The sequence below is a fragment of the Myxocyprinus asiaticus genome, chromosome 22 (assembly GCF_019703515.2).
Source record: "Myxocyprinus asiaticus isolate MX2 ecotype Aquarium Trade chromosome 22, UBuf_Myxa_2, whole genome shotgun sequence".
Taxonomy (NCBI): domain Eukaryota; kingdom Metazoa; phylum Chordata; class Actinopteri; order Cypriniformes; family Catostomidae; genus Myxocyprinus; species Myxocyprinus asiaticus.
Genome location: NC_059365.1, coordinates 19,290,534 through 19,318,504, shown reverse-complemented (window position 1 = coordinate 19,318,504; position 27,971 = coordinate 19,290,534). Strand labels below are relative to the sequence as shown.

The 27,971-nt window shown below is 41.5% G+C and overlaps 1 protein-coding gene across 6 annotated transcripts in view; it reads left to right on the top strand.

The window, feature by feature from the left end:
- Positions 1-219: 219 nt before the first annotated feature.
- The window catches only part of LOC127413248 (proto-oncogene DBL-like), a 40,186-nt gene continuing 12,434 nt past the window's right edge, over positions 220-27,971 (top strand). The window contains exons 1-14 of one of the 6 annotated variants that reach the window (XM_051650220.1): positions 220-684; positions 7,956-8,024; positions 8,271-8,385; positions 11,812-11,902; positions 13,718-13,837; positions 13,936-14,052; positions 14,136-14,285; positions 20,531-20,652; positions 20,738-20,852; positions 22,192-22,311; positions 22,399-22,590; positions 22,785-22,976; positions 23,396-23,567; positions 27,811-27,893. In XM_051650220.1, coding sequence (XP_051506180.1) covers positions 591-684; positions 7,956-8,024; positions 8,271-8,385; positions 11,812-11,902; positions 13,718-13,837; positions 13,936-14,052; positions 14,136-14,285; positions 20,531-20,652; positions 20,738-20,852; positions 22,192-22,311; positions 22,399-22,590; positions 22,785-22,976; positions 23,396-23,567; positions 27,811-27,893 — 1,752 coding nt within the window. In that variant the 5' untranslated portion in view covers positions 220-590. Of the gene's footprint in view, positions 685-7,955; positions 8,025-8,270; positions 8,386-11,811; positions 11,903-12,282; positions 12,547-13,717; positions 13,838-13,935; positions 14,053-14,135; positions 14,286-20,530; positions 20,653-20,737; positions 20,853-22,191; positions 22,312-22,398; positions 22,591-22,784; positions 22,977-23,395; positions 23,568-27,810; positions 27,894-27,971 lie in introns of those variants that run through there. The other 5 variants (XM_051650218.1, XR_007892553.1, XM_051650216.1 and 2 more) reach the window with 5 other exon arrangements.

Genomic DNA, 27,971 nt, shown 5'->3' with positions numbered 1-27,971 from the left:
GAGAAAAGCTGACCAATGAGGAGAGTGGAAATCGGCAGGGGGCAGAGTCTAAACTCCAGTTGGCGAAAAGTCAATGAGGAGGGAGTTGGCAGTGTCAATAGTCTGAGTTTTACAGCGATGCAGAACTGACGCACTCTGAGTCACCAAAGGCAGAAAGATTGAGTCAGGAGTTTGTAGCCAGAGGGAGTGTGCTGTGTTTTGAAGGGGCAGAACGCATGTACTAAGAACAGGAAACCCTTTTTAGCCGATTCAGTTTTGGGACAGTACACCATCCCAAACAACATCATTCTCTCTGCCCCTCCCTTCTTTATCTGAAAGTGTGTGTGTTGCTTTTTGTAAGCTGAGATGTGTTACTGCAGTGCCACTATCGGGTGCTGCAGGGTGTTTGCCATCTATTTTTCTGGATACTGTTTCCTCTAGTGGGAGGTCTGTGCTGCTGGAGGTGACTCGGGGAGCCCAGATACAATGCATAGTGAAGTGAATTATCTAATGGGATCTTTTCTGTGGAGGTAGAGAGATGGAACTTGGGTGGATTGGGGTGTGAGGGCCTGGCAGGCCCAGAGGCACTCCTCTCCGGGGACAGCCAAGGCATGGGCTCGGTCTCTCCTCAGGTGCCCCAAAAAGACATGGAGGGCTATTACAACCTTTTGCAGGCAAGCTCTGAGCTAGAGAGCACACTGCAACGTGAGTATACACAGCCATTTAATCATTCAATGCATACACATTGGGTATCACTGAAGGATCTTATTAGACAACCACTTTTCATAAAGGAGCAAGGATTCGCAGGATATTCATATTGTTGGTTGATTCATGGATTTCATAAAGAGAAAAGTGTTTTTCTGTAGTTTTGCTAGGATTATGCATGCTATTTATAACTCAAAGGGGTTTTTATCCATAATCTAGATTTGTTAATCTTCTTTTATTGTTCAGAATGCATTGTTTTTCATTAACTCCAAGTCAAACTATTTCCATAATGAAATATGTATTAGTTATCCACAACCATCCAACAGAATTCTGCATTGTTAAAAACACTTTTTCATTGAAAAGGATAAACAGTGCATGAGCAAATGAATAACCTTTTGCTTAAACCTCAATATAAAGAGATTTTGGTGGGCAGATACTTTAAGATACAGTATGAAATTATAAACGTACTGTGAGAATGCAAGTTGAAAGTACTGTCCAGATGACAAAGTAGCCACTAAAAGACACTGGAAGGAGCATGTATTAACCCCATGTCCTGCTCTCTTACTCTCAATTCTCAAAGAAAGAGCATTTTCTTTAGATCATGACTCAGCTTTTATTTATTTTATTTTTTTTTAAGACCCGTCTCTCTTTCCTCAACCCTAATGCAGAAACAAATCTACGCCTTAAAGGCTGGATTCTACTGTGTGATGTGTATTTACTTCAAAATTTCTCTGTTTCCTCAAAATGAGCGTAATAGGTTTAGCATCTTTGTTGGGGTTGTATTTGTGTGTGCGTATGAGAGTTCGCTCTGTGTGTTAAAGGTGTTTGTTTATTATGTTGTAATGATGCAAGTGTAATATGAGACAGCTATTCATCTCAGGCATGCCAGGTCCAGTGATACAACAGATGGAAACAGCAATGTACTATGACACAAAGTCATTGTGAACATCTTTCTAATCCTAGGTAAAATAAATGCTTGTTTTCAGCATATTTTACATTAGGGAAATCTGAATTAAAACCATTAGAATTTAAATCACCTGATCTGAAGAATAACCTGTAAAGTATTTCATGATGAAGTGTATCTGAACTCACTTCTGAACGTTTCAAAGCTGTTGTGTGGTTAGCTATTTTAGATATGATATGCTGCAGAGGATATTGAGTGATCTGTGTAGTTTATCCTGTGTTCTGGACTCTGTCCATTTTATTCCCACAAACTGACTGCATGCCACAATATACATATTTAGGTAAAAACATGCAAATATTAGAGAAACGCGTGAATCCTATCTGGCTTTGTAATTAAAATTATTCTAAAACTGGTTTAATTGCAATAAGAATAATTGATAAATTATTAATTTATCATTTGTTTACATTATAAAAAAGTAAGAATTTTACTGTGTGTTACATAGGGAGAATAACAAACTTTGAGCTTCTGGCAGTTTATAAATTGGAGAAAGTTTCATTTCATACATGATCATTCATTAATTTAATTCATGATCACATTTGAATACCAGTGGCTCCAAAAAATATTTGGGCATTCAAGCCACACTGAAAAATGCATGATTTTCATAGATAACAAATTATATGCTAATGATAACAAATGATGCTACAGTCATCTTTTTCTCAGAACTAACTTTTTTTTTCTTTACCTAACAAACTCCTTTTTGTAAAATGCGTTGCTTGAAGTGTACTTGGGCTATCCTTTAGTGAATGCTGTTACATGCATACATAAGCCACATTTGGTGTTGCTGAAGTGTCAGAAGTATTCAGGCTAGATACTGGCTTTAGGTGAAGTGCTTCTACCAATAAATTTACAGTATAAAATCTCTGCCAGCTAATCCCATTAACTCTCAAACCAGTTTAGTAAAACTATCTACTGACCTCAAAAAAGATAGTACAGTTGCATTTATTATGTAGGCCTACACGTGCTCTGAATTTGGAAATGGACAGCATAGGGAAATTCTAGTTTGTTCAAAGGCGTAAAGCACATCTTTCAAACTATTCTATTTCTAAACTGCAATCCTACCTCAAAATGCACTATGCATCTATTTCATTTTAATCTTAAATCTTCCGTATGAAAACAAATAACAGAATATTAGTACTGGCATTAACAACAGTTATTAATTATTAATAACAGATTACTAAAGATTTATTTGAGAGAAGATCTTCAACTGAGCCAACTGAATGGCACACTTGAAATGCCTCAATGTGTTTATTATACGCAGTCTAAAAAACACCCTTAAAGGAGTGTAAGGGGTGTGTATTATTTTAAGAGAGACCCATTGCCTGATAAGGTGGCGGTGCTGTGGTTTCTGATTAATTTGCCGTTAGTGAGATGGAAGAACAGAGGACACATGAGCAAATATTCTCAAACTCTTGGTTCCATAACAGTCTTAATAATCATATAATAAAAGAAAATGGAAAATGTTATACATTTCATTTAATGTTTCATCTCAGTTTATTTTAGTTAACTGTTATTATATCTGCACTCAAATGCTCATTGTGCTGACCCTAATTTTTATTTCTATGGGCTGCAGGGATCGCAGACAATACATAGCGTTAGATTTTAAGTTAAATGAACCGTATCTAAAGAAACCTGGCTGGTGATTCAGGTTAGTAACAATCATCATGTAGAACTGTCTTGAGTGGTATCAAATATTTAGTCCAGGTGAGTGGAATTCATTCACTTACAGACAGTAGACGTCCATGCTATCTGGGCCTAAACATCTCTGCCCCAGCCACACTGTTTCAACAATACACTACTGTACCTGTCTAAATCTGATTAATAGTCAGCATTCATAATTTACAAAAGAAAAAAAATGAAAAAGAAAAGCCATAGGTTAATGAGTATACCTTGTTTCTGCACATCTACTAAGAGTGTAGACTGGGTACACATATGGTTATTCACATTATGACACTAATATATATATATATATATATATATATACACACACACACATGGGAAAGTGTATGTTTTATTTCTTATTCTGTTTACAGCTATTTTAATCCAATTAAGCCTCTAAAAAATGAATTACATGTATAACAATTAAACGCTTGTATAATCAGAAAGTGCAGTGTGTCATAGCTGTCTGAATGTGATCTGCCAGGTCCAATTGACCTCCGCAGGTATCGGATAAAAGGAACATTTAAAGTGGCAGAAAAAACACCTCACTAGCATTTTCACGTAGTAAAGGGGTGCTGTAGACTCAGACCATCAACTCTTGGTGAAGAATACTTTCTGTGCTCCCACATGTAATCCATTTTGATCGACCCTTCTCAGTAGCGGAGCGTGGAAAAGGGGCGGGGCTGAATAAGGTGAATACACTTAACAGTTTATAACATACTGCTACTGTTTTCAAAAGAATAACAACATATCTTGTTATGGTAACACTTTACAATAAGGCTCCATTTGTTAACATTAGTTAACAACATTAGTTAACATGAACAATACTTTTACAGTATTTATTAATCTTGGTTAATGTTCATTTCAACATATACTAATACATTTTAAAAAGTTGTATAAATTAACATTAGATAATGCACTATGAACTTTAATGAACTAACAATTATCAATTGTATTTTTATTAACTAACATTAAGATAAATAAATGCTGTAAACTTATGATTATATAGTTCAGTGTTTGTTCATGATACCTAATGCATTAACTAATGTTAACCAATGGAACCTTATTGTAAAGTGTTACCCTTTTTATTTATTATGACAGAGTGAGTTTATAGTAATAAATAGAAGAGCACTAGAACTCCTATGTAACTTGATAAAGACAAAAATCATACATTTCTTGTATGGCATGTGTGCTGTTGCAGACACAGTGCTGGAAACTTGTGAAGTCACTGGAAACAAAACGCCATGGTTCCGTATGTAACCTCGGTTCCCTGAGACAAGGCAACGAGACATTGTGTTTGCTAACGCATATGGGGAGTGTCCTTCCACACGACCTAGTTGAAACCTCTACAATAACGGCAATATTCTAATATTGGCTATGGTGTTTGAGCCCGCCCTTTTAAGCACAAAGCTGTCCACTATAAAAGCAGGAGCTCAAACACCATTCCTCAGAATTTTCTGACTGAGGGACAATGAGTGCATGGCTCTCACCTCAGAAGAACTCTTGTAGTGTGCGGGACCATGACCGACATGAGTAATGCCGCAAGTGAGTGACCCTCATGTTGGGCCAGGAGGGGGAGCACTCAGAATGAATATATGAACTATAGTCATATAGTATGAATTAACCCCTTCACAAACCCAGTCGGGAAGGGAGTTTATTAATAATGAAAGTGCTTCTGACTTTATGGTAAATTACTATGGCCTGAATGCAGGCGGTTGTGTAAAATGATGGGGAGCACGTACTTAAAGGGAGTATTTGTATAAGTATATGTTTGGCAAAAGAAATAGCAAGTGCTCTAAACAGAGAGGACTTGTGAAGAGAGAGATGTTACGTCTAAGTTGCGTATGTGTTTTGAGAAGACCATCCTGCTGCAAAACATATGTCTTGTAAAGACACACCATTCGTCCATGCCCATGAGGAGGCCATGCCTTTAGTTGAGTGAGCTTTAACGCCAATTGGGCAAATCTTATGATCGGACAGTCTGAACTGGCGGGTGCGCTCAACGTATGCGTGTAACGCCCTCACAGGGCATAACAAATGCAAGGATTGTTCCTCGTCCGAATTAAATGGAGTAGGGAAGAAGGCTTGAAGGTGAACCACCGGTGCTCTGAAGGGCATGGTTAGAACCTTAGGCACATAACCTTTTCTGGGTTTGACAGTGGCTTTTGAAAGACCGGGGGGGAAACTCCAGACATGAATTGTCAATTGATAGTGCATGTAATTCACCGACCTGTTTTACTGAGGCCAGAGTCAGCAATAGTGCGGTCTTAATGGAGAGCATGCACAAATCCAAAGGCTCGAGGGGGGCCCTGCAAGTGCTTTTAGGACCAAAGTTAGGTCCGAAGTCGGTACTGTAGTCAGCCGAGGTGGATTTAATCATCTTGCTCCTCCTAAGGAACTTTATGATTAAATCACGTTTGCCTATAGTGGTGCCGGCTGCAGGTGCGTGATATGCAGATATAGTCGCCATATAAACTTTGAGCATTTACGGAGTGAGTCCTGCATCTAATCACTCTTGAAGAAATATGATAATTTCATATATGGGGCAGTTTACTGGGTCTTTTGCCATTCCATTTTAGTGTGTAGAGGCATCTCGTGGACTACGCTCTGGTCTGTAAAATGGTGTTTATGACTGAATGTGTCAGTTCTGACATGTTTAGCATGCTCTGTTCAAAGCCCACATGTGTAGGCTTCGCAGCTCTGGCTGGGGATGCCAAACTGTGCCTTGTGTTTGAGAGAGAAGGTCTTTCTTCAGCTGTATTTCCCATGGATGCCCGTCCAGTATTTCTACCATCTCCAGAAACCAGGACTGATTGGGCCATTTTGGCGCAATTAACAGAACTGTTTCCACGTCCACTCGGACTTTGCTGATGACAGATTGAAGGAGGTGCACCGGGGGAAACACATACATGCGTTTTGCCAGCCATACGTGGACCAGCGTGACATGACAAACTATATACGCCACTACTGTTGTGTTGTCGAACGAATCAGAATGTGGTGATTCACAGTATCGGAATGAAAAGCTCTCAAAGCTAGAAAGACAGCCAGTAGCTCTAGGCGGTTGACATGTCATGGCCCTTTCACACCTGTTTCCAGGTGTCGAAAGTTGGGCATCCATTACACCCCAACTTGTGTTGGATGCATTTGTGGTCAGCACTTTCTTTCTGAAACCTGACCCAGAATAGCACCCTGTTGGTAGAAGGGGGTAGTTGGGCATAACCATTTTCTTCCCCATGATCCACATTAGAGAGGATGTAATCGCTGTGTGGGTGAGCTGAATAGGGCGCATGCCAGGATTTTGACAGTTCGTTATAAACTTCAGGGAAGAACGGGGCAGATCTACGGGACGCGGCCACTTGATGGCGTCCTGACTGCAGGAACCATTCATCAAGACGAGATTGTGTAGGTTCCTCTGAAGGATACCACTCGATATCGAGCTCTTCGATCAAGCATCTGCTTGTCTGTGGCATGTACACACTCCTCACCCTCACTGGGGGAAGGGGCAGTAGCGTCATCCACTGACCACTTGTCTGATGCAGCGAGAGACATGATATCGTCATCATCCCCTGCGTCAGAACCGCCGAACCAGACGAGACCGTGCCCAGACAGTGAATGTAGCTCTCATGCTGATCTGACGGCAGGACACTTTCAGAACAACATCTTTAAAAATGAAGACGTAAGCGACTCTTTTATTGTATATAAATATATATATATATATATATATATATATATATATATATATATATATATATATATATATATATATATATATATATTACACACACAATATACAACTGCTTATAAGGATGCACAACTCCTGCCGAAGCGCAGTGGGGAATCAGGATGCTGAAGCGGCTCGTTCACCAGCGAAGCATCAAGTGGCGAGGCGGAGCACTGCAGGGGAGCGGAGAGCCTTCTTGTTGCCATGAAGATCCCGTCCGCTTACTCGTGTAGTCGACGGCAAAGCAGTAGGGAGCTTCTAGACGACAGATAAATCGCTGTCTTGAAGGAAGAAAATTCTGAGGAATGGTTTTTGCGCACCAGCTTTTATAGCGAACAGCTTCGGGGCTCAAACATCATAGTCAATATTAGAATATTGCCGTTATTGTAGAGAGATTTCAACTAGGTCGTGTGGAAGGACACTCCCCATATGCGTTAGCAAACGCAATGTCAAGTGTACTGAGTTGTAAGGAACCAATGCTGGTCCATTATGTAATTTGAACACATCCTCTATTGTCAGTCTCCCCTTCCAGTGTATTGTGACATAAGATAAAGCTCAGAGGAAACTGAACTGCTGTCAGTCCCTGTTTTATGTCTGTGATGTTGTAGACTACTCAGTCCCTGGCTACAGTCCATTCTGATGGCTCCACAGACATGAATGCATTACAGTTAGTGCACTCTCACTACTGAACTTATCAATTTCTTTCACGGGTCATTAAATAAACTCATGCATTTTATGTAGCACTCTGAATGACAGGTTTTTGCTGTTTGCACATGTGAGCACTGGGCGGTGCTGTTCCTGAAATTATGCTATAGCAGGACTGCATTTCATTGGCAAATCTATTTGTGACAAAGCCACACAAACTAACAGAAACTTGACTTAAACCTTTCTGCTATATTTTTGTATGACACATCTTCATTATCTCCTCAGAGGTTACAGTCCCTGTGAGTATGCAGGAGGTGGCTGGCTATATTGAGAAACAAGTGGCTTATTTATCAGGTGGGGGTTTCGGTTCTAAACTTTATCTGATCATGTATGTGTTCGGTAGTTTTTTATTATCATTGGAAATGTTAAGTAACAGATAAGTAAAGTTAAGTAAAGAGGACATTTTACTTATGGAATAAATGGCATGTCTCAACATATCAGAAATCTCTGTCTTCCTTAGCTAAAGATTTTACTCATTTTCAGGTTAAACTTGGAGCTGTCCTTGACTGAAGAAGTGATAATTTGATCTTTTTATTTTAGGAGGACGTGGGGAGGATTCTAGTGTCATCATTACTCTCCCAGAATGCTCTGCTTTCAGTGACATTCCTGAAGAAGCACTGGCCAAAGTTCTTTCATACCTCACATTAATCCCGAGGTCTGTTTCTAATATATAGACCCCTCTCCGTCTCACCGCAGTGCAGTACAGCAACATCCCCTTATGTATTCTCTTCGCATAAAATCTTGCAACCAACCCTTTCACAAATTGAGCTATTATATTCGCATATGTGTAATGCAGAATTGTTAGCAAAGATTTTGCCTTGTTGCAAGGTCTTAGTATAGTCACATTGACACAATCAGGACACATACTAGGTTTCCAGGATCACAGAATATGTTTAAAGTGCACTGATCTCTCTGTAAAATGCAAACAATGTTGTAAATACAAGTGCATGTTAACATGCTATTTTAAAATAGAGGTCATATATACAGAACATATAGGGGAAACCAGGGCTTGTTGTCACACTTTATACTCCAGTGAGTATTTTTCAGAATATTTTTGTTTTTGAAAGTTCATTTCTGTATAGGCACATGCCTTAAAGTCTTGCCTACAGAATAGATTTTTAAAATGTCCACTATTATTGATCAGGAAAAAATGCACACATGATGCACAACATGCCCCAGTATATGGGGTAAGTTGTCACAATTGACATGCTTTGAAAGAGCCTATTAAAGTCCTTTCAGCTACATTTAAACAGCAAAACTATTATAAAACAATTCATGAAACACTAAAACTGTCAAAGGTAACACAAAAATATCAAAGCATAATTTTGGTCAACAAACATTGCAATTGATAATTTGTTTAAATATATAACATTTAAAAAACATTTGACAACTTGCCCCAACCTGAAAATACCCTTGTTCTGAGAACATAGCTCAACCTTTTGGTTAAAGTCTACCACTATAATTTAGTTGGCCCTTTCCTGAGTTTAGTGTAGTTTTATTATGTTCACTGACACTAAAAAGTGATAACCTGCAATTGTTGCCTTAATTATCTGTGTCTACCTAAACTTACCCTTAAATTTTTTTTGTTTTTTTGTTTTTTTGGTGTAACCTAATGTATTCAAGTTGATTCGGTGATGTTTAAAAATATTTTTGACAGGGGGTCCTGGGTAGCTCAGCAAGTATTGAGGCTGACTACCACCCCTGGAGTCGCGAGTAGCCAGGTCTCCTAAGCAACCAAATTGGCCCAGTTGCTACGGAGGGTAGAGTCACAAGGGGTAACCTCCTCGTGGTTACGATTAGTGGTTCTCGCTTTCAATGGGGCGCGTGGTAAGTTGTGCATGGATCGCGGAGAGTAGCACGAGCCTCCAAATTCTGTGAATCTCTGCTGTGTCATGCACAGCAAGCCATGTGATAAGATGCGCAGATTGATGGTCTCAGAAGCGGAGGCAACTGAGACTTGTCTTCCACCACCCGGATTGAGGTGAGTAACCGTGCCACCATGAGGACCTACTAAGTAGTGGGAATTGGGCATTCCAAATTGGGAGAAAAAGGGGATAATATATATATATATATATATATATATATATATATATATATATATATATATATATATACACATACAGTTGTGCTCAAAAGTTTGCATACCCTGGCAGAAATTGTGAAATTTTGGCATTGATTTTGAAAATATGACTGATCATGCAAAAAAAAAAAAAAGCTGTCTTTTATCTAAGGATAATTTTATTAAAAACCCACAGGTAACCTCAGGAGAAATACAGGCTGCTCTGGAAAAAGATGGTGTGGTTGTTTCAAGGAGCACAATACGACGATACTTGAACAAAAATGAGCTGCATGGTCGAGTTGCCAGAAAGAAGCCAATGCCACAAAAAAGCCTGGTTACAATATGCCCGATAACACCTTGACACGCCTCACAGCTCCTGGCACACTGTAATTTGGAGTGACAAGATCAAAATAGAGCTTTATGGTCACAACCATGAGTGCTATGTTTGGAGAGGGGTCAACAAGTTTTGTGCTCCTTGAAACAACCACACCATCTTTTTCCAGAGCAGCCTGTATTTCTCCTGAGGTTACTTGTGGGTTTTTCTTTGTATCCTGAACAATTCTTCTGGCAGTTGTGGCTGAAATCTTTCTTGATCTACCTGACCTTGGCTTGGCATCAAGAGATCCCCGAATTTTCCATTTCTTAATAAGTGATTGAACAGTACTGACTGGCATTTTCAAGGCTTTGGATATATTTTTATATCCTTTTCCATCTTTATAAAGTTCCATTACCTTGTTGCGCAGGTCTTTTGACAGTTCTTTTCTGCTTCCCATGGCTCAGTATCTAGAATGCTCAGTGCATCCACGTGAGAGCTAACAAACTCATTGACTATTTATACACAGACACTAATTGCAATTTAAAAAGCCACAGGTGTGGGAAATTAACCTTTATTTGCCATTTAAACCTGTGTGTGTAAACTTGTGTGTCTGTAACAAGGCCAAACATTCAAGGGTATGTAAACTTTTGATCAGGGCCATTTGGGTGATTTCTGTTATCATCATGATTTAAAAAGGAGCCAAACAACTATGTGATAATAAATGGCTTCATATGATCACTATCCTTAAATAAAAGACATTTTTTTTTTGCATGATCAGTCATATTTTCAAAATCAATGCCAAAATTTCACAATTTCTGCTAGGGTATGCAAACTTTTGAGTACAACTGTATATATTGACCTTAATATCATCGAGCCACTCTGGGAAGATCTCAAACGTGCGGTTCATGCAAGACGACCAAAGACTTTGCATGACCTGGAGGCATTTTGCCAAGACAAATGGGCAGCTATACCACCTGCAAGAATTTGGGGCCTCATAGACAACTATTACAAAAGACTGCATGCTGTCATTGATGCTAAAGGGGGCAATACACAGTATTAGGAACTAAGGGTATGCATGCTTTTGAACAGGGGTCGTTTCATTTTTTTCATTGTTGCGATGTTTTGTTTTATGATTGTGCCATTCCGTTATAACCTACAGTTGAATATGAATCCCATAAGAAATAAATGAAATGTGTTTTGCCTGCTCACTCATGTTTTCTTTAAAAATGGTACATATATTACCAATTCTCCAAGGGTATGCAAACTTTTGAGCACAACTATATATATATATATATATATATATATATATTTAAAATACTTTTTTTTTTTTTTAACTAGAATAAAGCCACTTCATTTAGATGGTACCACATCAAGCACATTTTAGGTTAAAAAAATGTTTCGGTGTATTTACCCAACAGCTAGCACAGCATAGAGTAGGATGATATTAGAATTTTAATTTGTAGGATAAAGTTCACAAAATAATTTAGAACTATGTGTTTAATTTGTTTAATTGGACTTTTGACTCTAAAACTTATAATTATTTAGTTATATTATAGACCTGTTACGGCTTCTTCTTGTGACAACCAGCCCTGGTCTTCCCTATACGTCATAATTTCAAACGTCTGTTGTTGTTTGTTTTTTTTCCCTCAACCAAAAGCAAATTCAGTTGTTAACTGTGATTTATGTTATTTATTTCACGTTTTCAGAGCGCGGCAACCTGGTGTAAAATTTATCATCATTTTAGACCGAAGATTGGATACTTGGACCTCGATCAAAACAGCACTTGCAAGGATTGCGGTGAGAGAATACACAGTATTTGCTCATTAATAATAAATGTCTGTTTTTCCCCTTATAATTAAAGCAAAAATTGTTCTGTTGTTTTAAGTTAATATGTATTTTAACTTTAATAGTAGTCCTGTACATCTTTCCTTTGGGGATTGGATGCAACACAACTCTTTATGCATGCTGTACTAGTGTTGCTGGTCTTGTAGCTGTCCACGGTGCTGAAGTAGATCAATGCAGCCCATCTACTCAGAGAGCGCCCATTTCTCATCGAGATTGAATATACAGGATCACTAAATGCGGCATATGAAGTTTATATATATATATATAAAAAACAGCTTTCAGCACAGTATATGTAACCCGAACTCACTACGTAGGAGAGGGAATGCATGAGTTAGCACAAACTATGCGCAGGTTTTTACATGATGACGCTCTGGGGGCGAAGGAGAGAGCGGTAGAGAGTCTATGCAGACGGTGGCAACAGCGGCAGTAACAGTGACTCTGCGGTGATGAATGCTGCAGTCTGTCCACTGCACCGGGCACCGGTTTGCCAAGACAGGATGGGCGAGGTTAGGAGCGCCGCTCATCCCCTTAAAAACTCAGGAACTGTGAGTGAGCGAGACTACAGACGAGCACTTTCCAGGATACGCCGGTCCACGGTAATGGAGTAGTTTTCTAAACGCATTAGGAGTTGGACTGAAGTTTAAATGGACAGTAGTGAGAATGCGGCAACTGAAGCGAATGCGATTACACTGCGGCGCGACGGATTGTTTTAGCTTAGTCATTCCAATTATTTATGCAGCGGAGGGCATTATATTATGGTGTAACATATAAACCAGGTGTTATAATGAATACATAGGGTTTCCGATGTATTATTGTTGAAAAGTACCGCTAGATACCGCTATTGTTTACAAATGCGTAAGGACAAGTCAATGTCAAGACTGATGTTCTTATTGTGAACTGTGTGCTAAGGTAAACCGAACAAAATGTGAGATGAATGGTGTCCCTTGATTCTACTTTTCAAATACGTAAGGGGACGTTTAAACCAAACGCGTTTTCGAATGCTTTTCAATTGTTTTTTTATTTAAACATGCGCTAGACGGACGGCTTTGACCCTTACGCCGCGACCAGCTGTTTTTTCAGCCATGTCAACTTTTAAAAGCACATCTCGAGACAACTGCGTTCTGTTTTATGCGCTGCGGCCGTTTTTTTTTTTTTTTTTTTTTTCTTCCATATGGCAATTCAGGTGGTGTTCTTCCAGACAATTAGACTTGTGTCACGTATGTTCATGCTCTCTGCTTTTCCTCACCACACGTGTTTACTTCTGGTGGATCAATAGGCGGTGCTTCACACTGAATTACCCAAAATACTACCTTTCACTTATTGTTTTAATATGTGTTAATTAGTGATAGTAGCAACAGGACAATGTAAAGGAATATCCCGGATTCAATACGAGTTAAGCTCAATTGACAGCTTTGGTGGCATATTATTGATTACTACCCAAAAAAAAAAAAAAAAAAATTATATATATATAAAAAATAAAATCGACTCATCCCTCTTTTTTAAAAAAAAAAAACAAAAAAAAAAAGAGCAAACATTGAGGTTACAATGAGGCACTTAGAATATAAATGAAAGGGGCCAATTTTTTGGAGGGATTAAAGGCAGAAATGTGAAGCTTATAATTTTATAAAAGCACTTACATTAATTCTTCTGTTAAAACTAATGTATTATTAGAGCTCTGAATTTGTTTAAATGAGATGCCTTTTTCTTCCTCTAAACACTCTCAGGCTGTCTGTCAGGCTACTGATATCATCATTCTTTGTCTTCTAGGCCTCATTCCCAGGGAACCTGCACCTGGTGTTGGTTCTGAGACCCACCAGCTTTTTCCAGCGCACTGTCACAGATCTCGGCTTCCGCTTTAGTCAGGAGGACTTCATGCTCAACATGCCTGTATGACTCAAGAGTACTGCAGATTTTTTAATTTCACCCTTTGTGAGCTGCAGTACCACCCTGACCTGGACATGTGTGTTTGTGTGTCTGTTGTGAAGGTGGTGATGCTCAGCTCTGTCACAGATCTGCTGCGTTACATTGATGAGAAGCAGTTGACCTCAGAGTTTGGGGGCACTCTTGACTACTGCCACAGTGATTGGATCGTCCTGAGAACAGTAATGCTTGCAATGCACAAGATACATTAACTAAATACACAGAAATATCACTTCAAATGAGATAGCCTCTCTGCTCTTTATAGGCCATTGAGAGTTTTGCCGTTATGGTTAAGGACATTGCTCAGATGCTGCAGGCCTTTGGTACAGAGCTGGCTGAGATGCAGTTATCGGAAGAGTGCAATGCTATTGAGTTACTACTGTTGTCCCACACTGAGAAATACAGGAGACTTAAGGTACACATAAAAAAGTAAAAAGCACCAGGTTTGGAGAACATTCTCACCATTCCATGTCCCCCCACCTGATTTTAAAGGCATAGTTTACCCAAAAATGAAAGTTCTGTTATTATTTATAGACTATCATATCGATCTAAACCCTTACTGTATGTTGTGGGACACATTTCTTTTAACAATCCTTATTCAGCTCTTGCCATACATTGACACATCATAGGCTGTAAAAATCACCAAAATGGCCAGCGTTCCCAATGTCTCGCTCCCTTCATCTCAGGGAACCAAGTTTACATACGTAACCGTGACGTTCCCTTACGACTTGGTACACTTGACATTGCGTGCTTACGCATATGGGAAATAGAATCCCATCACGCTGCACTACACAACATAACCTTCCAGAGAGGAAACATGATGCCGCAGTCCCGCGGGACAGTGACCGACATGAGTATGCCACAAGTGAGTTACCCTCATGCTGGGCTAGGAGGGGAGCTCTCAGAATGAATATATGAACTATAGTCATATAGTATGAATTAACCACTTCACGAACCCATTTGGGAAGGGAGTTTATTAATAACGAAAGTGCTTGTGCTTTATGGTAAATTACAATGGCCTGAATGCAGGTGGTTGTGTAAAATGATGGGGAGCACGTACTTAAGGGGAGGAGTATTAGCAGGCGCGGACTGGCCATTGGGAGAACCGGGACTTTTCCCGGTGGGCCGGCTGCAAAATGGGGCCGCGTGGTCTGCCGCGTAATGCAGAACGTGCTACAAAACGACGCAACCCCCCAAACCACTTTTGGGCCAGCTTCTATGTAAAATCCCGAGCCAAATTTTCTTCCCAGTCCGCCCCTGAGCATAAGTATATGTTTGGCAAATGAAATAGCAAGCACTCTAAACAGAGAGGACTTGTAAAGCGAGAGACGTTATGTCTAGGTTGTAAAGCCTTGCAAATGTGTTTTGAGAAGACCATCCTGCTGCAAAACATATGTCTTGTAAAGACACACCGTTCGTCCATGCCCATGAGGAGGCCATGCCTCTAGTTGAATGTGCTTTTACACCAATTGGGCAAATCTTATCCTGCGACTCATAAGCCAAGGCAATCGCATCAACGATCCAGTGAGAAAGTCTTTGCTTGGAGACGGACATTCCTTTCGTGCATCCTCCATAGCACACAAAGAGCTGATCAGACAGTCTGAGTTGGCGGGTGCTCTCAACGTATGCGTGTAGCACCCGCACATGGCATAACAAATGAATTAAATGGAGGAGGGAAGAAAGCTTGATGGTGAACCACCTGCGCTCTGAAGGGCGTGGTTAGAACCTTAGGCACATAGCCTTTTCTGGGTTTGACAGTGGCTTTTGAAAGACCGGGGCCAAACTCTAGACATGAATTGTCAATTGATAGTGCATATAAGTCACTGACCCATTTTACTGAGACCAGTGCCAGCAGTAGTGTGGTCTTAATGGAGAGCATGCGTAAATCAACAGAGTCCAAAGGTTTGAAGGGGGCCCTGCGAGAGCTTTTAGGACTAAAGTTAAGTCCCAAGTCGGGACTGTAGCCGGCCGAGGTGGGTTTAATCGTCTTGCACCTTTAAGGAACTTTATGATTAAATCATGCTTGCCTATAGAGGCGCAGGCTTCATGTGCATGATACGCAGATATAGTCGCCACATACACTTTGAGCGTTGAAGGAGTGAGTCCTGCGTCTAATCGCTCTTGAAGAAATATGAGAATTTCATGTATGGGGCAGTTTACTGGATCTTTGCGAGGTGTCTCATGGACGGCGCTCTGGTCTGTAAAATGGTGTTCGTGACTGAATGCGTCAGTTCTGGTGCATTGAGCGCACTGTTCAGGGGCCACGCATGCAGGTTCCACAGCTTGGGCTGGGGGTGCCAGATTGTGCCTTGCGCCTGAGAGAGGAGATCCCTCCATGGTGGTATTTCCCATGGCGAGCTGTATAACATCTCTATAATTTCTGGAAACCATGGCTGATTGGGCCATTTCGGCGCAACCAATAGAACTGTTTCCTTGTCCTCTCGGACTTTGCATATGATAGAGTGAATTAGGCACACCAGGAGAAACGCATATTTGCATTTCACCGGCCATTTGTGGACCATTGCGTCTGCTCCCAGCGGGGCTTGGGACTTCAAGTACCAGAGGGGACAGTGGGCGTTCTCCACTGAGGCAAATAGATTGATTTCTGCTTTGCTGAATATTTCCCAAATCCTCAGGACAGTTTGAGGATGAAGTCTCCATTTCCCCATTATCACCCCTTGGCGTGACAATAGGTCCGCACCATAATTGAGACAGCCTGGGACATTTGTTGCTTTCAGGAAAAGGAGATGACGCTTGCTCCACAGGAGGTGATGTGTCAGCCTCATCAATGGCGGTGAATGAATTTTGCCTTAGCGGTTTATATACGCCACAACTGTCATGTTGTCTGAGCGAACCAGAACATGACAGTTCGCTATTTCTGACTGAAAAGCCTTCAAGGCTAGGAATACAGCTGATAGCTCTAGGCGGTTGATGTACCACACCCTCCTCGCACCTGTCCAGGTGCTGAAAGCCGGGCATCCATCGCACATTGCCCCCCAACCTGTGTTGGAAGTATCCGTAGTCACCACTTTCCGCCCAGCGTGACACCTCACTGGTAAAAGGCAGGAGCTGTCCAAGTTGCTAGAGCAGCTATACAGCAGCACGATATAGTGATGCGCATGCGCCCATGGTGCCAAGCATGTCGTGGCACACGGCACTTGAGCCAGCACTGAAGAGGTCTCATGTAAAAGACCTAATGGAATGGCCGCCATAAACCCCAATGCTTTTTGAAACAGCTTCAGTGGAAGTGTTCTGCCTAGTTTGAACTGGGACAGACACTGTAGAATCGCTCGTGAGGTGCGCATGCCTGCTCACATAGTCAAGATGTGCTCCCAAAAAGGAGATTCGTTGGCTGGGGGAGAGCATGCTGTTTAGATGCTGGAGCAGTAAGGCTCTGTGCTGGCATAACAGAGCCTCTGATTGGGCCAGTAACAGCCAATCTTCAAAAGTAGTTCAAAATGAGCACTCCACTCAGTTTCAATAGGGCGAGAACTGCATCGATACTCTTTGTGAATGTGTGAGGAGCCAGAGACAGCCTGAAGGGCAGGACTTTGAATTGATATGCCGTTCCCTCAAATGCGAATCTCAAAAACATCCTGTGGTGTTGTATAATTTGGACATGAAAGTAGGCATCTATCAGATCTATCGACACAAACCAATCGTGTGGGCGGACGTACAGTAAGATCCTTTTCTGAGTAATAATTTTGAATGGGCACTTTGCAAGTGCGCGATTCAAATGTCTCAGATCTAGGATTGGCCGAAGCCCGCCATCTTTCTTTGGGACAAGAAAATAATGGCTGTAAAACCCTTTTTGTGTTTGACAATTTGGAATGACCTCTATCACGTTTTTTGCGAGGAGATTGTGTATTTCGGGTCGTAAAACTGGCACGTCTTCGGACGAAACGGTAGAAGACAGAATGCCATTGTGTAAATTGGATCATATACCCATGTTAGATCGTATTTAGCAATCAATCTGAAATACCTGTAAGGGCATAATACACGTCCACGTAACATGACAGAGTGCATTTGGTTTGTTCATTGTATGATACAATGCGCCGCTCGCCAGTGGAAAGTGCTTGTGCACAATGCGTGGGCTTTGAAGAGGAAAAGAGCTCTTTATTGATAATGTGTGAGGGTCTCGTGTATGTGCAACGAGCGCTGTATTCTTTTTTGCATTTTTTGCATTTTTTAATTGCGTTCATACAAATGTGAGACACAGAAACAACATTTTGAACAATATTTTGAACAGCAGTATTCATTTTCCCAACAACAGTGGGGAGATGGGGAACAGTGTTGTGTGTCTCCTGTTGAGCCTTCTTTGAAGCAGACCCGGAGGGAACAGCGATCTCTGCATTCCACTTCAAAAGGCTGTGCCCGTCAGGAGCACTTTTGCTGTGTGGGGGGTGGGTAGGTGGGGGGGGGGGGGGGGTTTGCCAGCGTGGGGCTGCTTCCATTTGGGCCACGGCTTGCATGGCTTCACCGGTGGCTCGGCGACAGGCAGGTTGCGGCACTGAGACAGCGGGCATGGGGCTTTTGGCTGGGCGCTGGCTCGAAAGAGAGTGGGAGCAAACCGGCTGTTATACATTACTCGGTTTCGGCATAAAGTGTCTCATAGCCTGCGAGTGTTGCTGAGTCACAACGTAATGCTCGGCAAACTTATCCACAGAGCCACCAAACAGGCCGGCTGGAGACACTGGAGCATCCAACAGAGCGGCTTTTATCTTGTCTGCATTTCCGTGAGGGTCAGTCAGATGTGACGATCCAGAACTACTAGGTTGCCCACTGACTTGCCAATGGCCTGTGAGTGACTTTCGTGGCGTGCAGCGCTAAGTCCGTAGCGGTGTAGAGCTCTTTGAATGTCTCTGGATCATAGCCTTGCTTGTCCTTCAGGGAAGAATGGGGCAGATCTACAAGACACAGTAGCTTGATGGAATCCGGACTGCAGGAACCATTCATCAAGGCGAGATTGTGTAGGTTCCTCTGGAGGAGACTACTCGATATCGAGCTCTTCGACCGCCCTTGAAAGGACGTGAAGCATCTCCTTGTCAGTGGCACATACACGCTCCTCGCCCTCGCATGATGCAGCGAAAGACATGACATCGTAATCATCCCCAGCATCAGAACCTGCCGAACGACACAAGGCCATGTGCTCCTGTGGAGGGCCGGAGCTCATCACTCACATAATGTATTGGCATAGACGCATTGCATGGAGATTGAGGGGCTCGCGGTGCGTGTGCTGGTACGTAGTCCACCTCAAATTCATCCTGCTCAACCTTGCGACCCTTGAAACTCATGCCCTTGCAGTGAGAGCAGTCTGTCTCCATGAGAGCTGACTCTGCGTGGGCACGGCCCAGATAGACAATGCAGCTCTCATGCTGATCTGACAGCGGGATGTGCCTCTCGCACAAGGAACACTTACGGAACGACATCTTTAAAAAGACGTGAACTGTAAGTGACTCTTTTATATATATATATATATATATATATATATATATACAATTGCTTTATAAGGATACACAACTCCTGCCGAAGCACTGCGGGGAATCAGGATGCTGAAGTGGCCCATTCACCAGCAAAGCATCAAGTGGCGAGGTGGAATGATGTTCGCCGGAGCACTGCAGGGGAGTGGAGAGTCTTCTCATTGCCATGAAAATCCTGCCCGCTAACTCGTGTAGTCGATGGCAAAGCAGTAGAGGGCTTCTAGACGAGAGATGAATCGCTGTCATGAAGGAAGAAATTCTGAGGAATGGTGTTTGCATGCTTGCTTTTATAGCAAACAGCTTTGTGCCTAAAAGGGGAGCGCTCAAACACCATAGCCAATATTAGAATAGTGGCGTTATTGTAGAGAGGTTTCAACTAGGTTGTGTGGAAGGACACTCCCCCATATGCGTTTGCACGCAATGCCAAGTGTACTGAGTCATAAGGGAACTAGTTCTTTCAAGTAGTCAAACTCCCACTTAGACTTTGGGAAATTTTAGTGCATTTGTTGTAGAAGGTTTGTTTGGAAAATGTTAATAAAGCATTATATTGTTTCATATTGTTTTGTTTTCTTTCCAAAGATGGAAATACATGCATTTTGACAAGAAAATAAGTATATATAGTGTCAAATTTCAGCACTTTGAAAATCTGCAATTAATTGCGATTAACTATGAAAAATTATGCAATTAATTGCGATTAAAAAAAATAATCAACTGACAGTACTAAATCGTATGCATTATGTTCGGTATGCCATATAACATCATAGGGGTTTGTAATGACATGAGGGTGAGTAAATAATTACAGAATTTTTATTTTTGGTTGAACTATACCATTATAAGTGATCATTGCTGATATTTAAAGGCTGTAGTAATTAACTTTACAGACTTCAAAACAATGAAAAGTATGTGCAGACAAAACCTAAAATTAGCCTGTAATTGCTTACAACACTTTTTGTCCCAAGGAAAGCATCGAAAAGATGTAAAGTGAAAATCTCAAGAGAACTATATTTATTTAGTTTGCACAGACTTTGGGAATTTGTTTGTGTCTGCAGTCACTTTTGGTTTCTTTCTTGCCTTTGTGTTCCTGCCCCACTGGGCTGTTGCTTTTGTTTTTCCTCATGGCTCTGTGATGTCAATGACAGCTGAAAACAGTGCAAGGTGTTTTTGTTGTCTGTTGGTGCAGGATGCCATAAGATCAGTAATGAGGGAGGGTCGACAGCTGCTCTCCAACCTAGAGACTTCTAGAAAGGAGGGGGACTCTGACACTCGTTGGGACATAACCCAGGACTGGGATACTATGCAGAGGTCTAGCCAATTTTCATCTAAAAAATTATTTTTATGAATGTGAACCTAATCAAGTGTCCTGATATACCTGTATTTGTTCCTACAGGTTGCTAGCTCAGCTCAAAGACATGGAGATATCTTTTGATGGCTTCTTTGACAAGCACCACCTCAAACTCCAGCAATATTTACAATTGTTGAGATATGAGCATAGCTTTCAGAAGGTGCGTCATTGTCCCTAAAATGTTCCAAACAGTGTTCTCATCGCTTTAAGCAAAGACAGATCATATAACTGACATACAACCTTGGCTCACAAAAAAAGCCACTCACTTTTTGCACAGCCAGTACAGAGATTTGATCATGAACAGATGTGCTGGGTGATTTTGGTTTGTTAAAGGCAAGAAGTACATTTAAATGTATTCATTTATAAGATACTTTTATCCAAAGCTAATTACAAATGCAAAAAAAAAAAAAAAAAAGAAAAAGGATATAAAACAGGGTGTAGCAACCATTTTAGGAAATTTCAGAATATTATCAATACATATGCATTTATGTTCCCCTACTTTTCAAATCATTTCTACACCCCCTGAGAAAAATACAAGCAATTTATCATACAGAAGTGCTGCGATGCAAGGACAGTTGCCAATAAATATGGGCTTTTCAGTGATCGATTCTTACAACCCCAATTCTGAAAAAACTGGGACAGCATGAAAAATTATAATAAAAACAAAAAGACTGATTTGTAAATTATATTCATTCTTTGGTATGTTGAAAACACTACAACTACACATTATATGATGTTTTACCTTGGATTTTGGGCATTTCATCCTCTACAGTGCACAATATAGTTAAAAGATTCAAGGAATATGGTCAAATCTCCATTGCGTAAAGGGCAAGATGAAACCCATTTCTGAATGTACGTGATCTGTGACCCCTCAGATGTCACTGTCTTGTATACGGCGTTCATCTGTAATGGATATCATGAACATGGGTTTTGGATAACTTTAGTAAACCTTTGTTAGTTGACAACACTTGCCGCTGCATCCACAGATGCAAGTTAAGACTTTACTATGCAAAGCAGAAGCCATTCATCAACACTGTCCAGAAGCGCTGCTGACTTCTCTGGGCTTGGTCTCATCTTAGATGGAAAGTAGAACAGTGGAACTGTGTTTTTTGATCTGAAGAGTCCACATTTCAAAAAGTTTTTGAAAAACAAAGCCATCGTGTTATCCGGTCCAAAGAGAAAAAGGGCTATCCAAGCTGTTATTAGCGTCTGATCCAAAAGCCAGTGTCTGTATGGGCCAGGGGTGTGTCAGTGCCAATGGCATGGGTAACTTGCACATCTGTGAGAACACCATGAATGCAGACAGATATGTAAAGATTTTGGAGCAACATATACTGCCATCCAACACTGTCTTTTCCAGGGATGTCCCTGCATTTTCCAGCAGGACAACTTCAGACCACATATTACTAAAAAAGAGGGGTTGATTAAAAAAAGAAATGTGAATAAGAAGTGTTATTTGAAGTATTTTATCAAGTTTTCTCATGTTCTGTCTCTGTCAGTTGGAGTGCTCTTTAGAGAAGTTAAGAGCTCAGGAAAGGAAGATAAGAGTCACAGGAGAGTCAATGGCCCAAACAGAGCAGACCATCAAAGAGCTGGACAGTCTAGAAAAACGTGCACAGGTAACTGCATTATGTCTTCCTGTTCATGTGGTATGTGTAGACACTTTTTAAATACTGATCTTTCTGACAGCAGTGTGTGTGTTTAAGGAGGAGATGAGTCTGGCTCAGGTTCTTATCCTGCATGGACATCAGCTGGCTGCTGGACATCACTACGCCATGGCTATGATAATACAACGCTGTAATGAACTCAGACATCAATGTGACATCCTGACCTCTACCCTCACTACTAAACGCAACATACTGAAACAAGTACAGACCTTATTGCTACGTCTTGAAGAGGTGGGCTAACACTTCATACATTCTCTATTTCTTTAACACCCACTCTTAAACAACGCATGCCATTATCAAGGCTTAAAACGCCTTAAAATCATGTTAATTTAGTTTTGTATTTAGAACAACAGCCAGTGTTCAGTTTTTGAGGATATTCCAGTGTTAATCTTTATGGTTTTACACTTTCTGTTATTTGTCTTTAGGCCCAGTGCTGGTGTGATGATGGGGCTTATCTCTTGGCCAATCAGCAGGTAGATAAATTTCAGTCTAAAGAGGGTGCACAGACAGCGCTTCGAAATATTGAGAAGTTCCAGGAGGGGGCGCCACCTCTCCTCAGTGAAGGTGCTGATGTGCTCTTTCTGGAGTATGAATCTGTGCTCAATCCTTACCTACAGGTATATACTAATAGTTTGTGACCATTCCTTAAAAAGAGAGACAGATATATGAGCCAACTTAGCCTATAATTGTATCCTGGATATAGTAGCTTTACTAGCCTACTAATTTAATGTAATATCTTACTCACTTTTTATTTACATCGTGAGAATTTTTCCTTGCCACTGTCACATTTGCTTGCTGTGGGGTTTGTAAGGCACAACTCCTTGTAAATCTGCTGTGAAAATTTCTATACAAATAAATGTAATTGAAATGCATTTTAGGATATATTTATGTATTTCATAAATGTGTACAGTTATTTGCATGCTATGTGATTGGTGCAGTGGAAGTATGTTTTTTAATTTATTTTTTTATGATTAGTAGGATTGTTTTCTCTGATTGCTGAACATAAATGTGACTGTCTTATGTGTGTCTGCTCCAGGATCATATAGGGAAGGCATTTGAAAAGCATAGCTCTGTGCAGGCTCTGATTCAATCCAGACAGAACTGCTTAAAGAAACTGGCAGACAAACATGTCCGGCCAGTGCAACTGGTGGCCCCTCGACCAGAGAACCCACCACGCTCCAAATCCCCTCTCTTCTCCCCAAAACATGGTATGTGCCTGTGCACACCTTTGAAAAAGACAGCTTTAGTTTTAGGTCCAATTATATTGAATATGTTTCAGCCATGATCACTTGCCATCTCATAAATAGTTAATACATCCTTGCAAGATTTTGTGTTAAATGTTTCTTAGCTAGGAAATTAAGCCAGACAGCATTACTCTGTCATGTACATCACCTGCTACAGTGTAAAATGTATTCAAAAGCGTACACTTTAATGAAGCTGTCAAGCCTCCTGATCAAAGCTTCACTTTAAGTGGACTGCATTGTGCGAGCTGCAAAGAAATCTCTGAAACCAACTGACTATCCAGATTTATGAACGAACGCTGCTGCTTCCTCCTAATCAGTCCCTGCAGATAAGAAAGACTGCCTGGGGAGTTGTGCTATAGGGGTCATCTGCAATTCACACATACATTAAATATCCTTATTACCTCCAGGGATCTATAACAAAGCTTACCTATAGAGTCAAATTAATGCCTTTGTGTAAAATTTGAAAGCATTACTGTTTAAGATAGAATCCAAACATAAATAATATATATTTATTTGTAGGGATGGGGGCATGGTCATGTGTCTGTCTGCAGGAGAGGGAGAGTGGTAAGGCTCATCAGCTGGGCTTTCATTATCATTAACACCTGTCTCCCTTTATAGTGATGGTAGAGGGAGACCTGAAAAGACAGACAAGTGCATCAGTTGAGAGATAAGAGAGAGACCAGAGAGAGACTGTTCCTGTGTGTGCAACAAGAATTACTGTCTCGTTTGTGTGTGATTACTTGGCCACTGAGTGCCCTTTTGTTTGAGTTTTGTGAATGACGCTGAAGAGTAATAAAATACTCAGGTTGACTGTTTCCGCTGCCCTCTGACTCCTCCATTTGCCCTGAAAATGCGAACTCTGTTACACTGGTGCCGAAACCCGGGATTTGGAGGATAACGTTGTCATAGAACCTTCACCACTGAGCGAAGTAATCAAGTCCCTCGCCAGCATCCAGCAGAACCAACATCAAGCCCTCATGGATTTATGCCTGGAGCAGGAACAGCATTTCCATGCCCAAGCGGAGGATCTGCAGGCATTCCGGAGCCTGATCACCAGAGAGGGGGCTGCAGCTGCGACCCTGGAGCCCACAACCCCTGTTACCCTCATCAAGATGGGGCAGAGCGATGATCCAGAGGCCTACCTCGACTTATTGAAAAGACGGCCGAGGTGTGGAGATGGCCACCTGACCAATGTCTCTGTCTCCCTCCACTCTCCCTACCCCCAGGTTGTCGAGACTGCCCCCATGGGCACAGTAGTGAAACCTGGGCTGGTCTGTGTGAGCTGCGGGGAAGCCGGGCACTGCCAGGATTGGTGTCCAGTGATGGACGTGGGGACGCTGATCCGGATCGCTGATGCTCCGCAGGCCGCGATCGGGCAAGGATAGTGGTGAATTTAAAAGGGGAAACATATCAAGCTTTGATGGATTCGGGTTCTACCCAAACCTCTATCCACCAACACTTGGTGCAAGGTGGGGCGACAGGACGGTCTGGTTCTGTGTAGACTATCGCAAAGTGAACGCAGTGTCCAAATTTGATACATTCACAATGCCTCGGATTTATGAGTTGCTCGATTGGTTGGGAGTTTTATTAGACACTGGAAAAGGGTTATTGGCAGATTCCTTCTGGCAACTCCATTCTCCCTGATAAAAAATGTACACCAATTTGTGACTCTTCCATTCAGTTTGTTCGGGGCCCTGGCCACGTTTTTAGCATCTCATGGACAAAATTCTCAGACCACATACAGCATATGCTGGCAGCACATGCAAAATATAAGAGCTGTCCTGAGGTCGCTGCAATGGCCGGGACTCATGGCCAACCCAAAGAAGTGTGCAATTGGGCGGGTGGAAGTTTGGTATCTGGGGTTCCACTTGGTCACGGGCAGGTGCGACCCCAGGTTAACAAAACCGCAGTGATCGCGGCCTGCCTGAGGCCCAAGACCAAAAAGGAGGTAAGACAGTTTCTGGGGCTGGCTGGCTACTACCGAAGGTTTGTGCCTAGTTACTCTGACGTCACTAGCCCATTTACTGATCTTACTAGAATGGGGGCCCCGATCCGGTCCAGTGGACAGAGACGTGCCAACAGGCTTTCCTAAAAGTAAAGTCTGTGCTTTGGGGGGGGCCACTTTTACATGCTCCTAACTTCTCTCTCCCATTTATTTTGCAGACGGATGCATCCGACAGGGGGCTGGGGGCGATGCTCTCGCAGGAGGTGGGAGGGGAGGAATGGCCGGTACTGTTCATAAGTCACAAGCTCTCCTTGAGGGAGACACAGTACAGTACCATTGAGAAGGAGTGTCTTGCGATCAAGTGGGCTGTCCTCACTCTCCGCTACTGCCTGCTGGGTCAGGCATTCACCCTCTGCTCAGATCATGCCCCATTCCAATGGCTCCACCACATGAAAGATACCAACGCGGGGATCACCCTTTAGTACCTGGCACTTCAGCCGTTTCAAGGTGGTCCACAGACTGGGGGCACAGATGGCTGTGGCTGACTGAGGGGGGGTTGGCAGGCCGGATGTTGCCCCGGGCTGAATCGGGTGGTGGGGGTTTGGGGGCATGGTCATGTGTCAGGGAGAGGGAGGGCAGTAAGGCTTGTCACCTGGGCTGTCATTATCATTAACACCTGTCTCTCGTTATAGTGATGGCAGAGGTAGACCTGAAAAGGCAGACAAGCACATCAGTTGAGAGAAAAGAAAGAGACCAGAGAGAGACTGTTCCTGTGTGTGCGACAAGAATTATTGTCTCGTTTGTGTGTGATTACTTGGCCACTGAGTGCCCTTTTGTTTGAGTTTTGTGAACGATGCTGAAGAGTAGTAAAATACTCACATTGACTGTTTCCGCAGCCCCCAACTCCTCCATTTGCCCTGAAAATACAAACTCTGTACATTATTATATTTTTATTTACCCAAATATATTAGGCATAATAACAGAGAATATAGAGATATAGAAGCATCTCTGTCACCCAGTCTTAATGCTTTTGAGAAGTTGTGAGAGTGTTGGAAGCACATTAAGATGGAGAGATCAAGGGAGAGAGCGATAGAGACATGCAGAGCTTACATGACATACTGTCATCTTTAGCACAGATGGGTAACAGCGCATTAAAAAAAGATGTGACAATCATGCAATGTGAAGCAATACAGCTAAAACACTGATCTGTAGCTAAAACACTTTGAATCTGCAGAGCTTTTGCCATTTAGGGAAGATTTTATTCACTGACAGAGGATATGAACTGGTGAAGTCTTCTGAATGACTGCCAAAGTTGGATTAAACTGATATTTGAATTGCATTTACTGTCTTATGTGTAGACCTATCTGGTTGTTTAAATGTCTTTACTGATACCGTTTACGCGTTTACACAAATTGATTGTGTGTAGTAGAGGACTGCAGATGTAACTCTGTTTGCTATGCAAGTGACTGGTCTTCATTTTAATATTGTATTATGCACTGTAAAAACTTATTTTTAAGGATCTCATCAGTACAAACCCGTAATTCTTAAGTATGAGCAATTTAAGTTTAAACACCTGTTAAAATATACATGTTTTCAATATTAAACTTTAACATGTAACTTGTCCCGCACCGTTTGGACTTAAATGATACCTCAAACTGTGCAACCTAATAGTAGGCTATTATTTTCAAAGTGTTCAGACTTATGATTTTCCCTGAGCGGATAATAAAATGGGTGAAAATAAATTCCTATATACTTGATATTGAAGTTATTAAGGGAATTCTCTCATCATTTACTCACTTTCATGACATCTCAGATGTGTGTGAGTTTTTCTTCTGCTGAACACAAACAAAGATTTTTAGAATAATATTTCAGTTCTGTAGGTCCTTTCAATGCATGTGAATGATGGCCAGAACTTTGAAGCTCCAAAAATCAAAAAGACAGCACAAAAGTAATTGTGTTCTGCAGAAAAAAATAAAGTCATACATATCTGGGATGGCATGAGGGTGAGTAAATGTTGAGAGAATTTTCATTTTTGGTTAAACTATACATTTAAATGAGGGATCCAAAGCAAACTCTTATCTTGGGACCACCTAGCAGCAACCACCCACATCACCCTAGCAACACGCACCCTACCATCATGGCAGCAAGAACCAAAAACAAAGAACATTTTCTCAGAAGTATTTTTTGTAAAAATCTAGTTGTCATGTTACAAGTGTTTTTTGGATTTGTATCTTATCCAGAAACTCTTAACTTTTTTAACAGATTTTAATTCCAGTTTAAAGTTCACGTTTGACCTCCCACTGCCAGGCAAAAGAGCATCAAGGAAAAGCCCAAACTCCAGGAAGGTAAGCACCACTTTCTGTGATACATTGTTTTAGGATCAAAATACAATCAAGTAATGTGAATTGTCTGTTATACTGTGT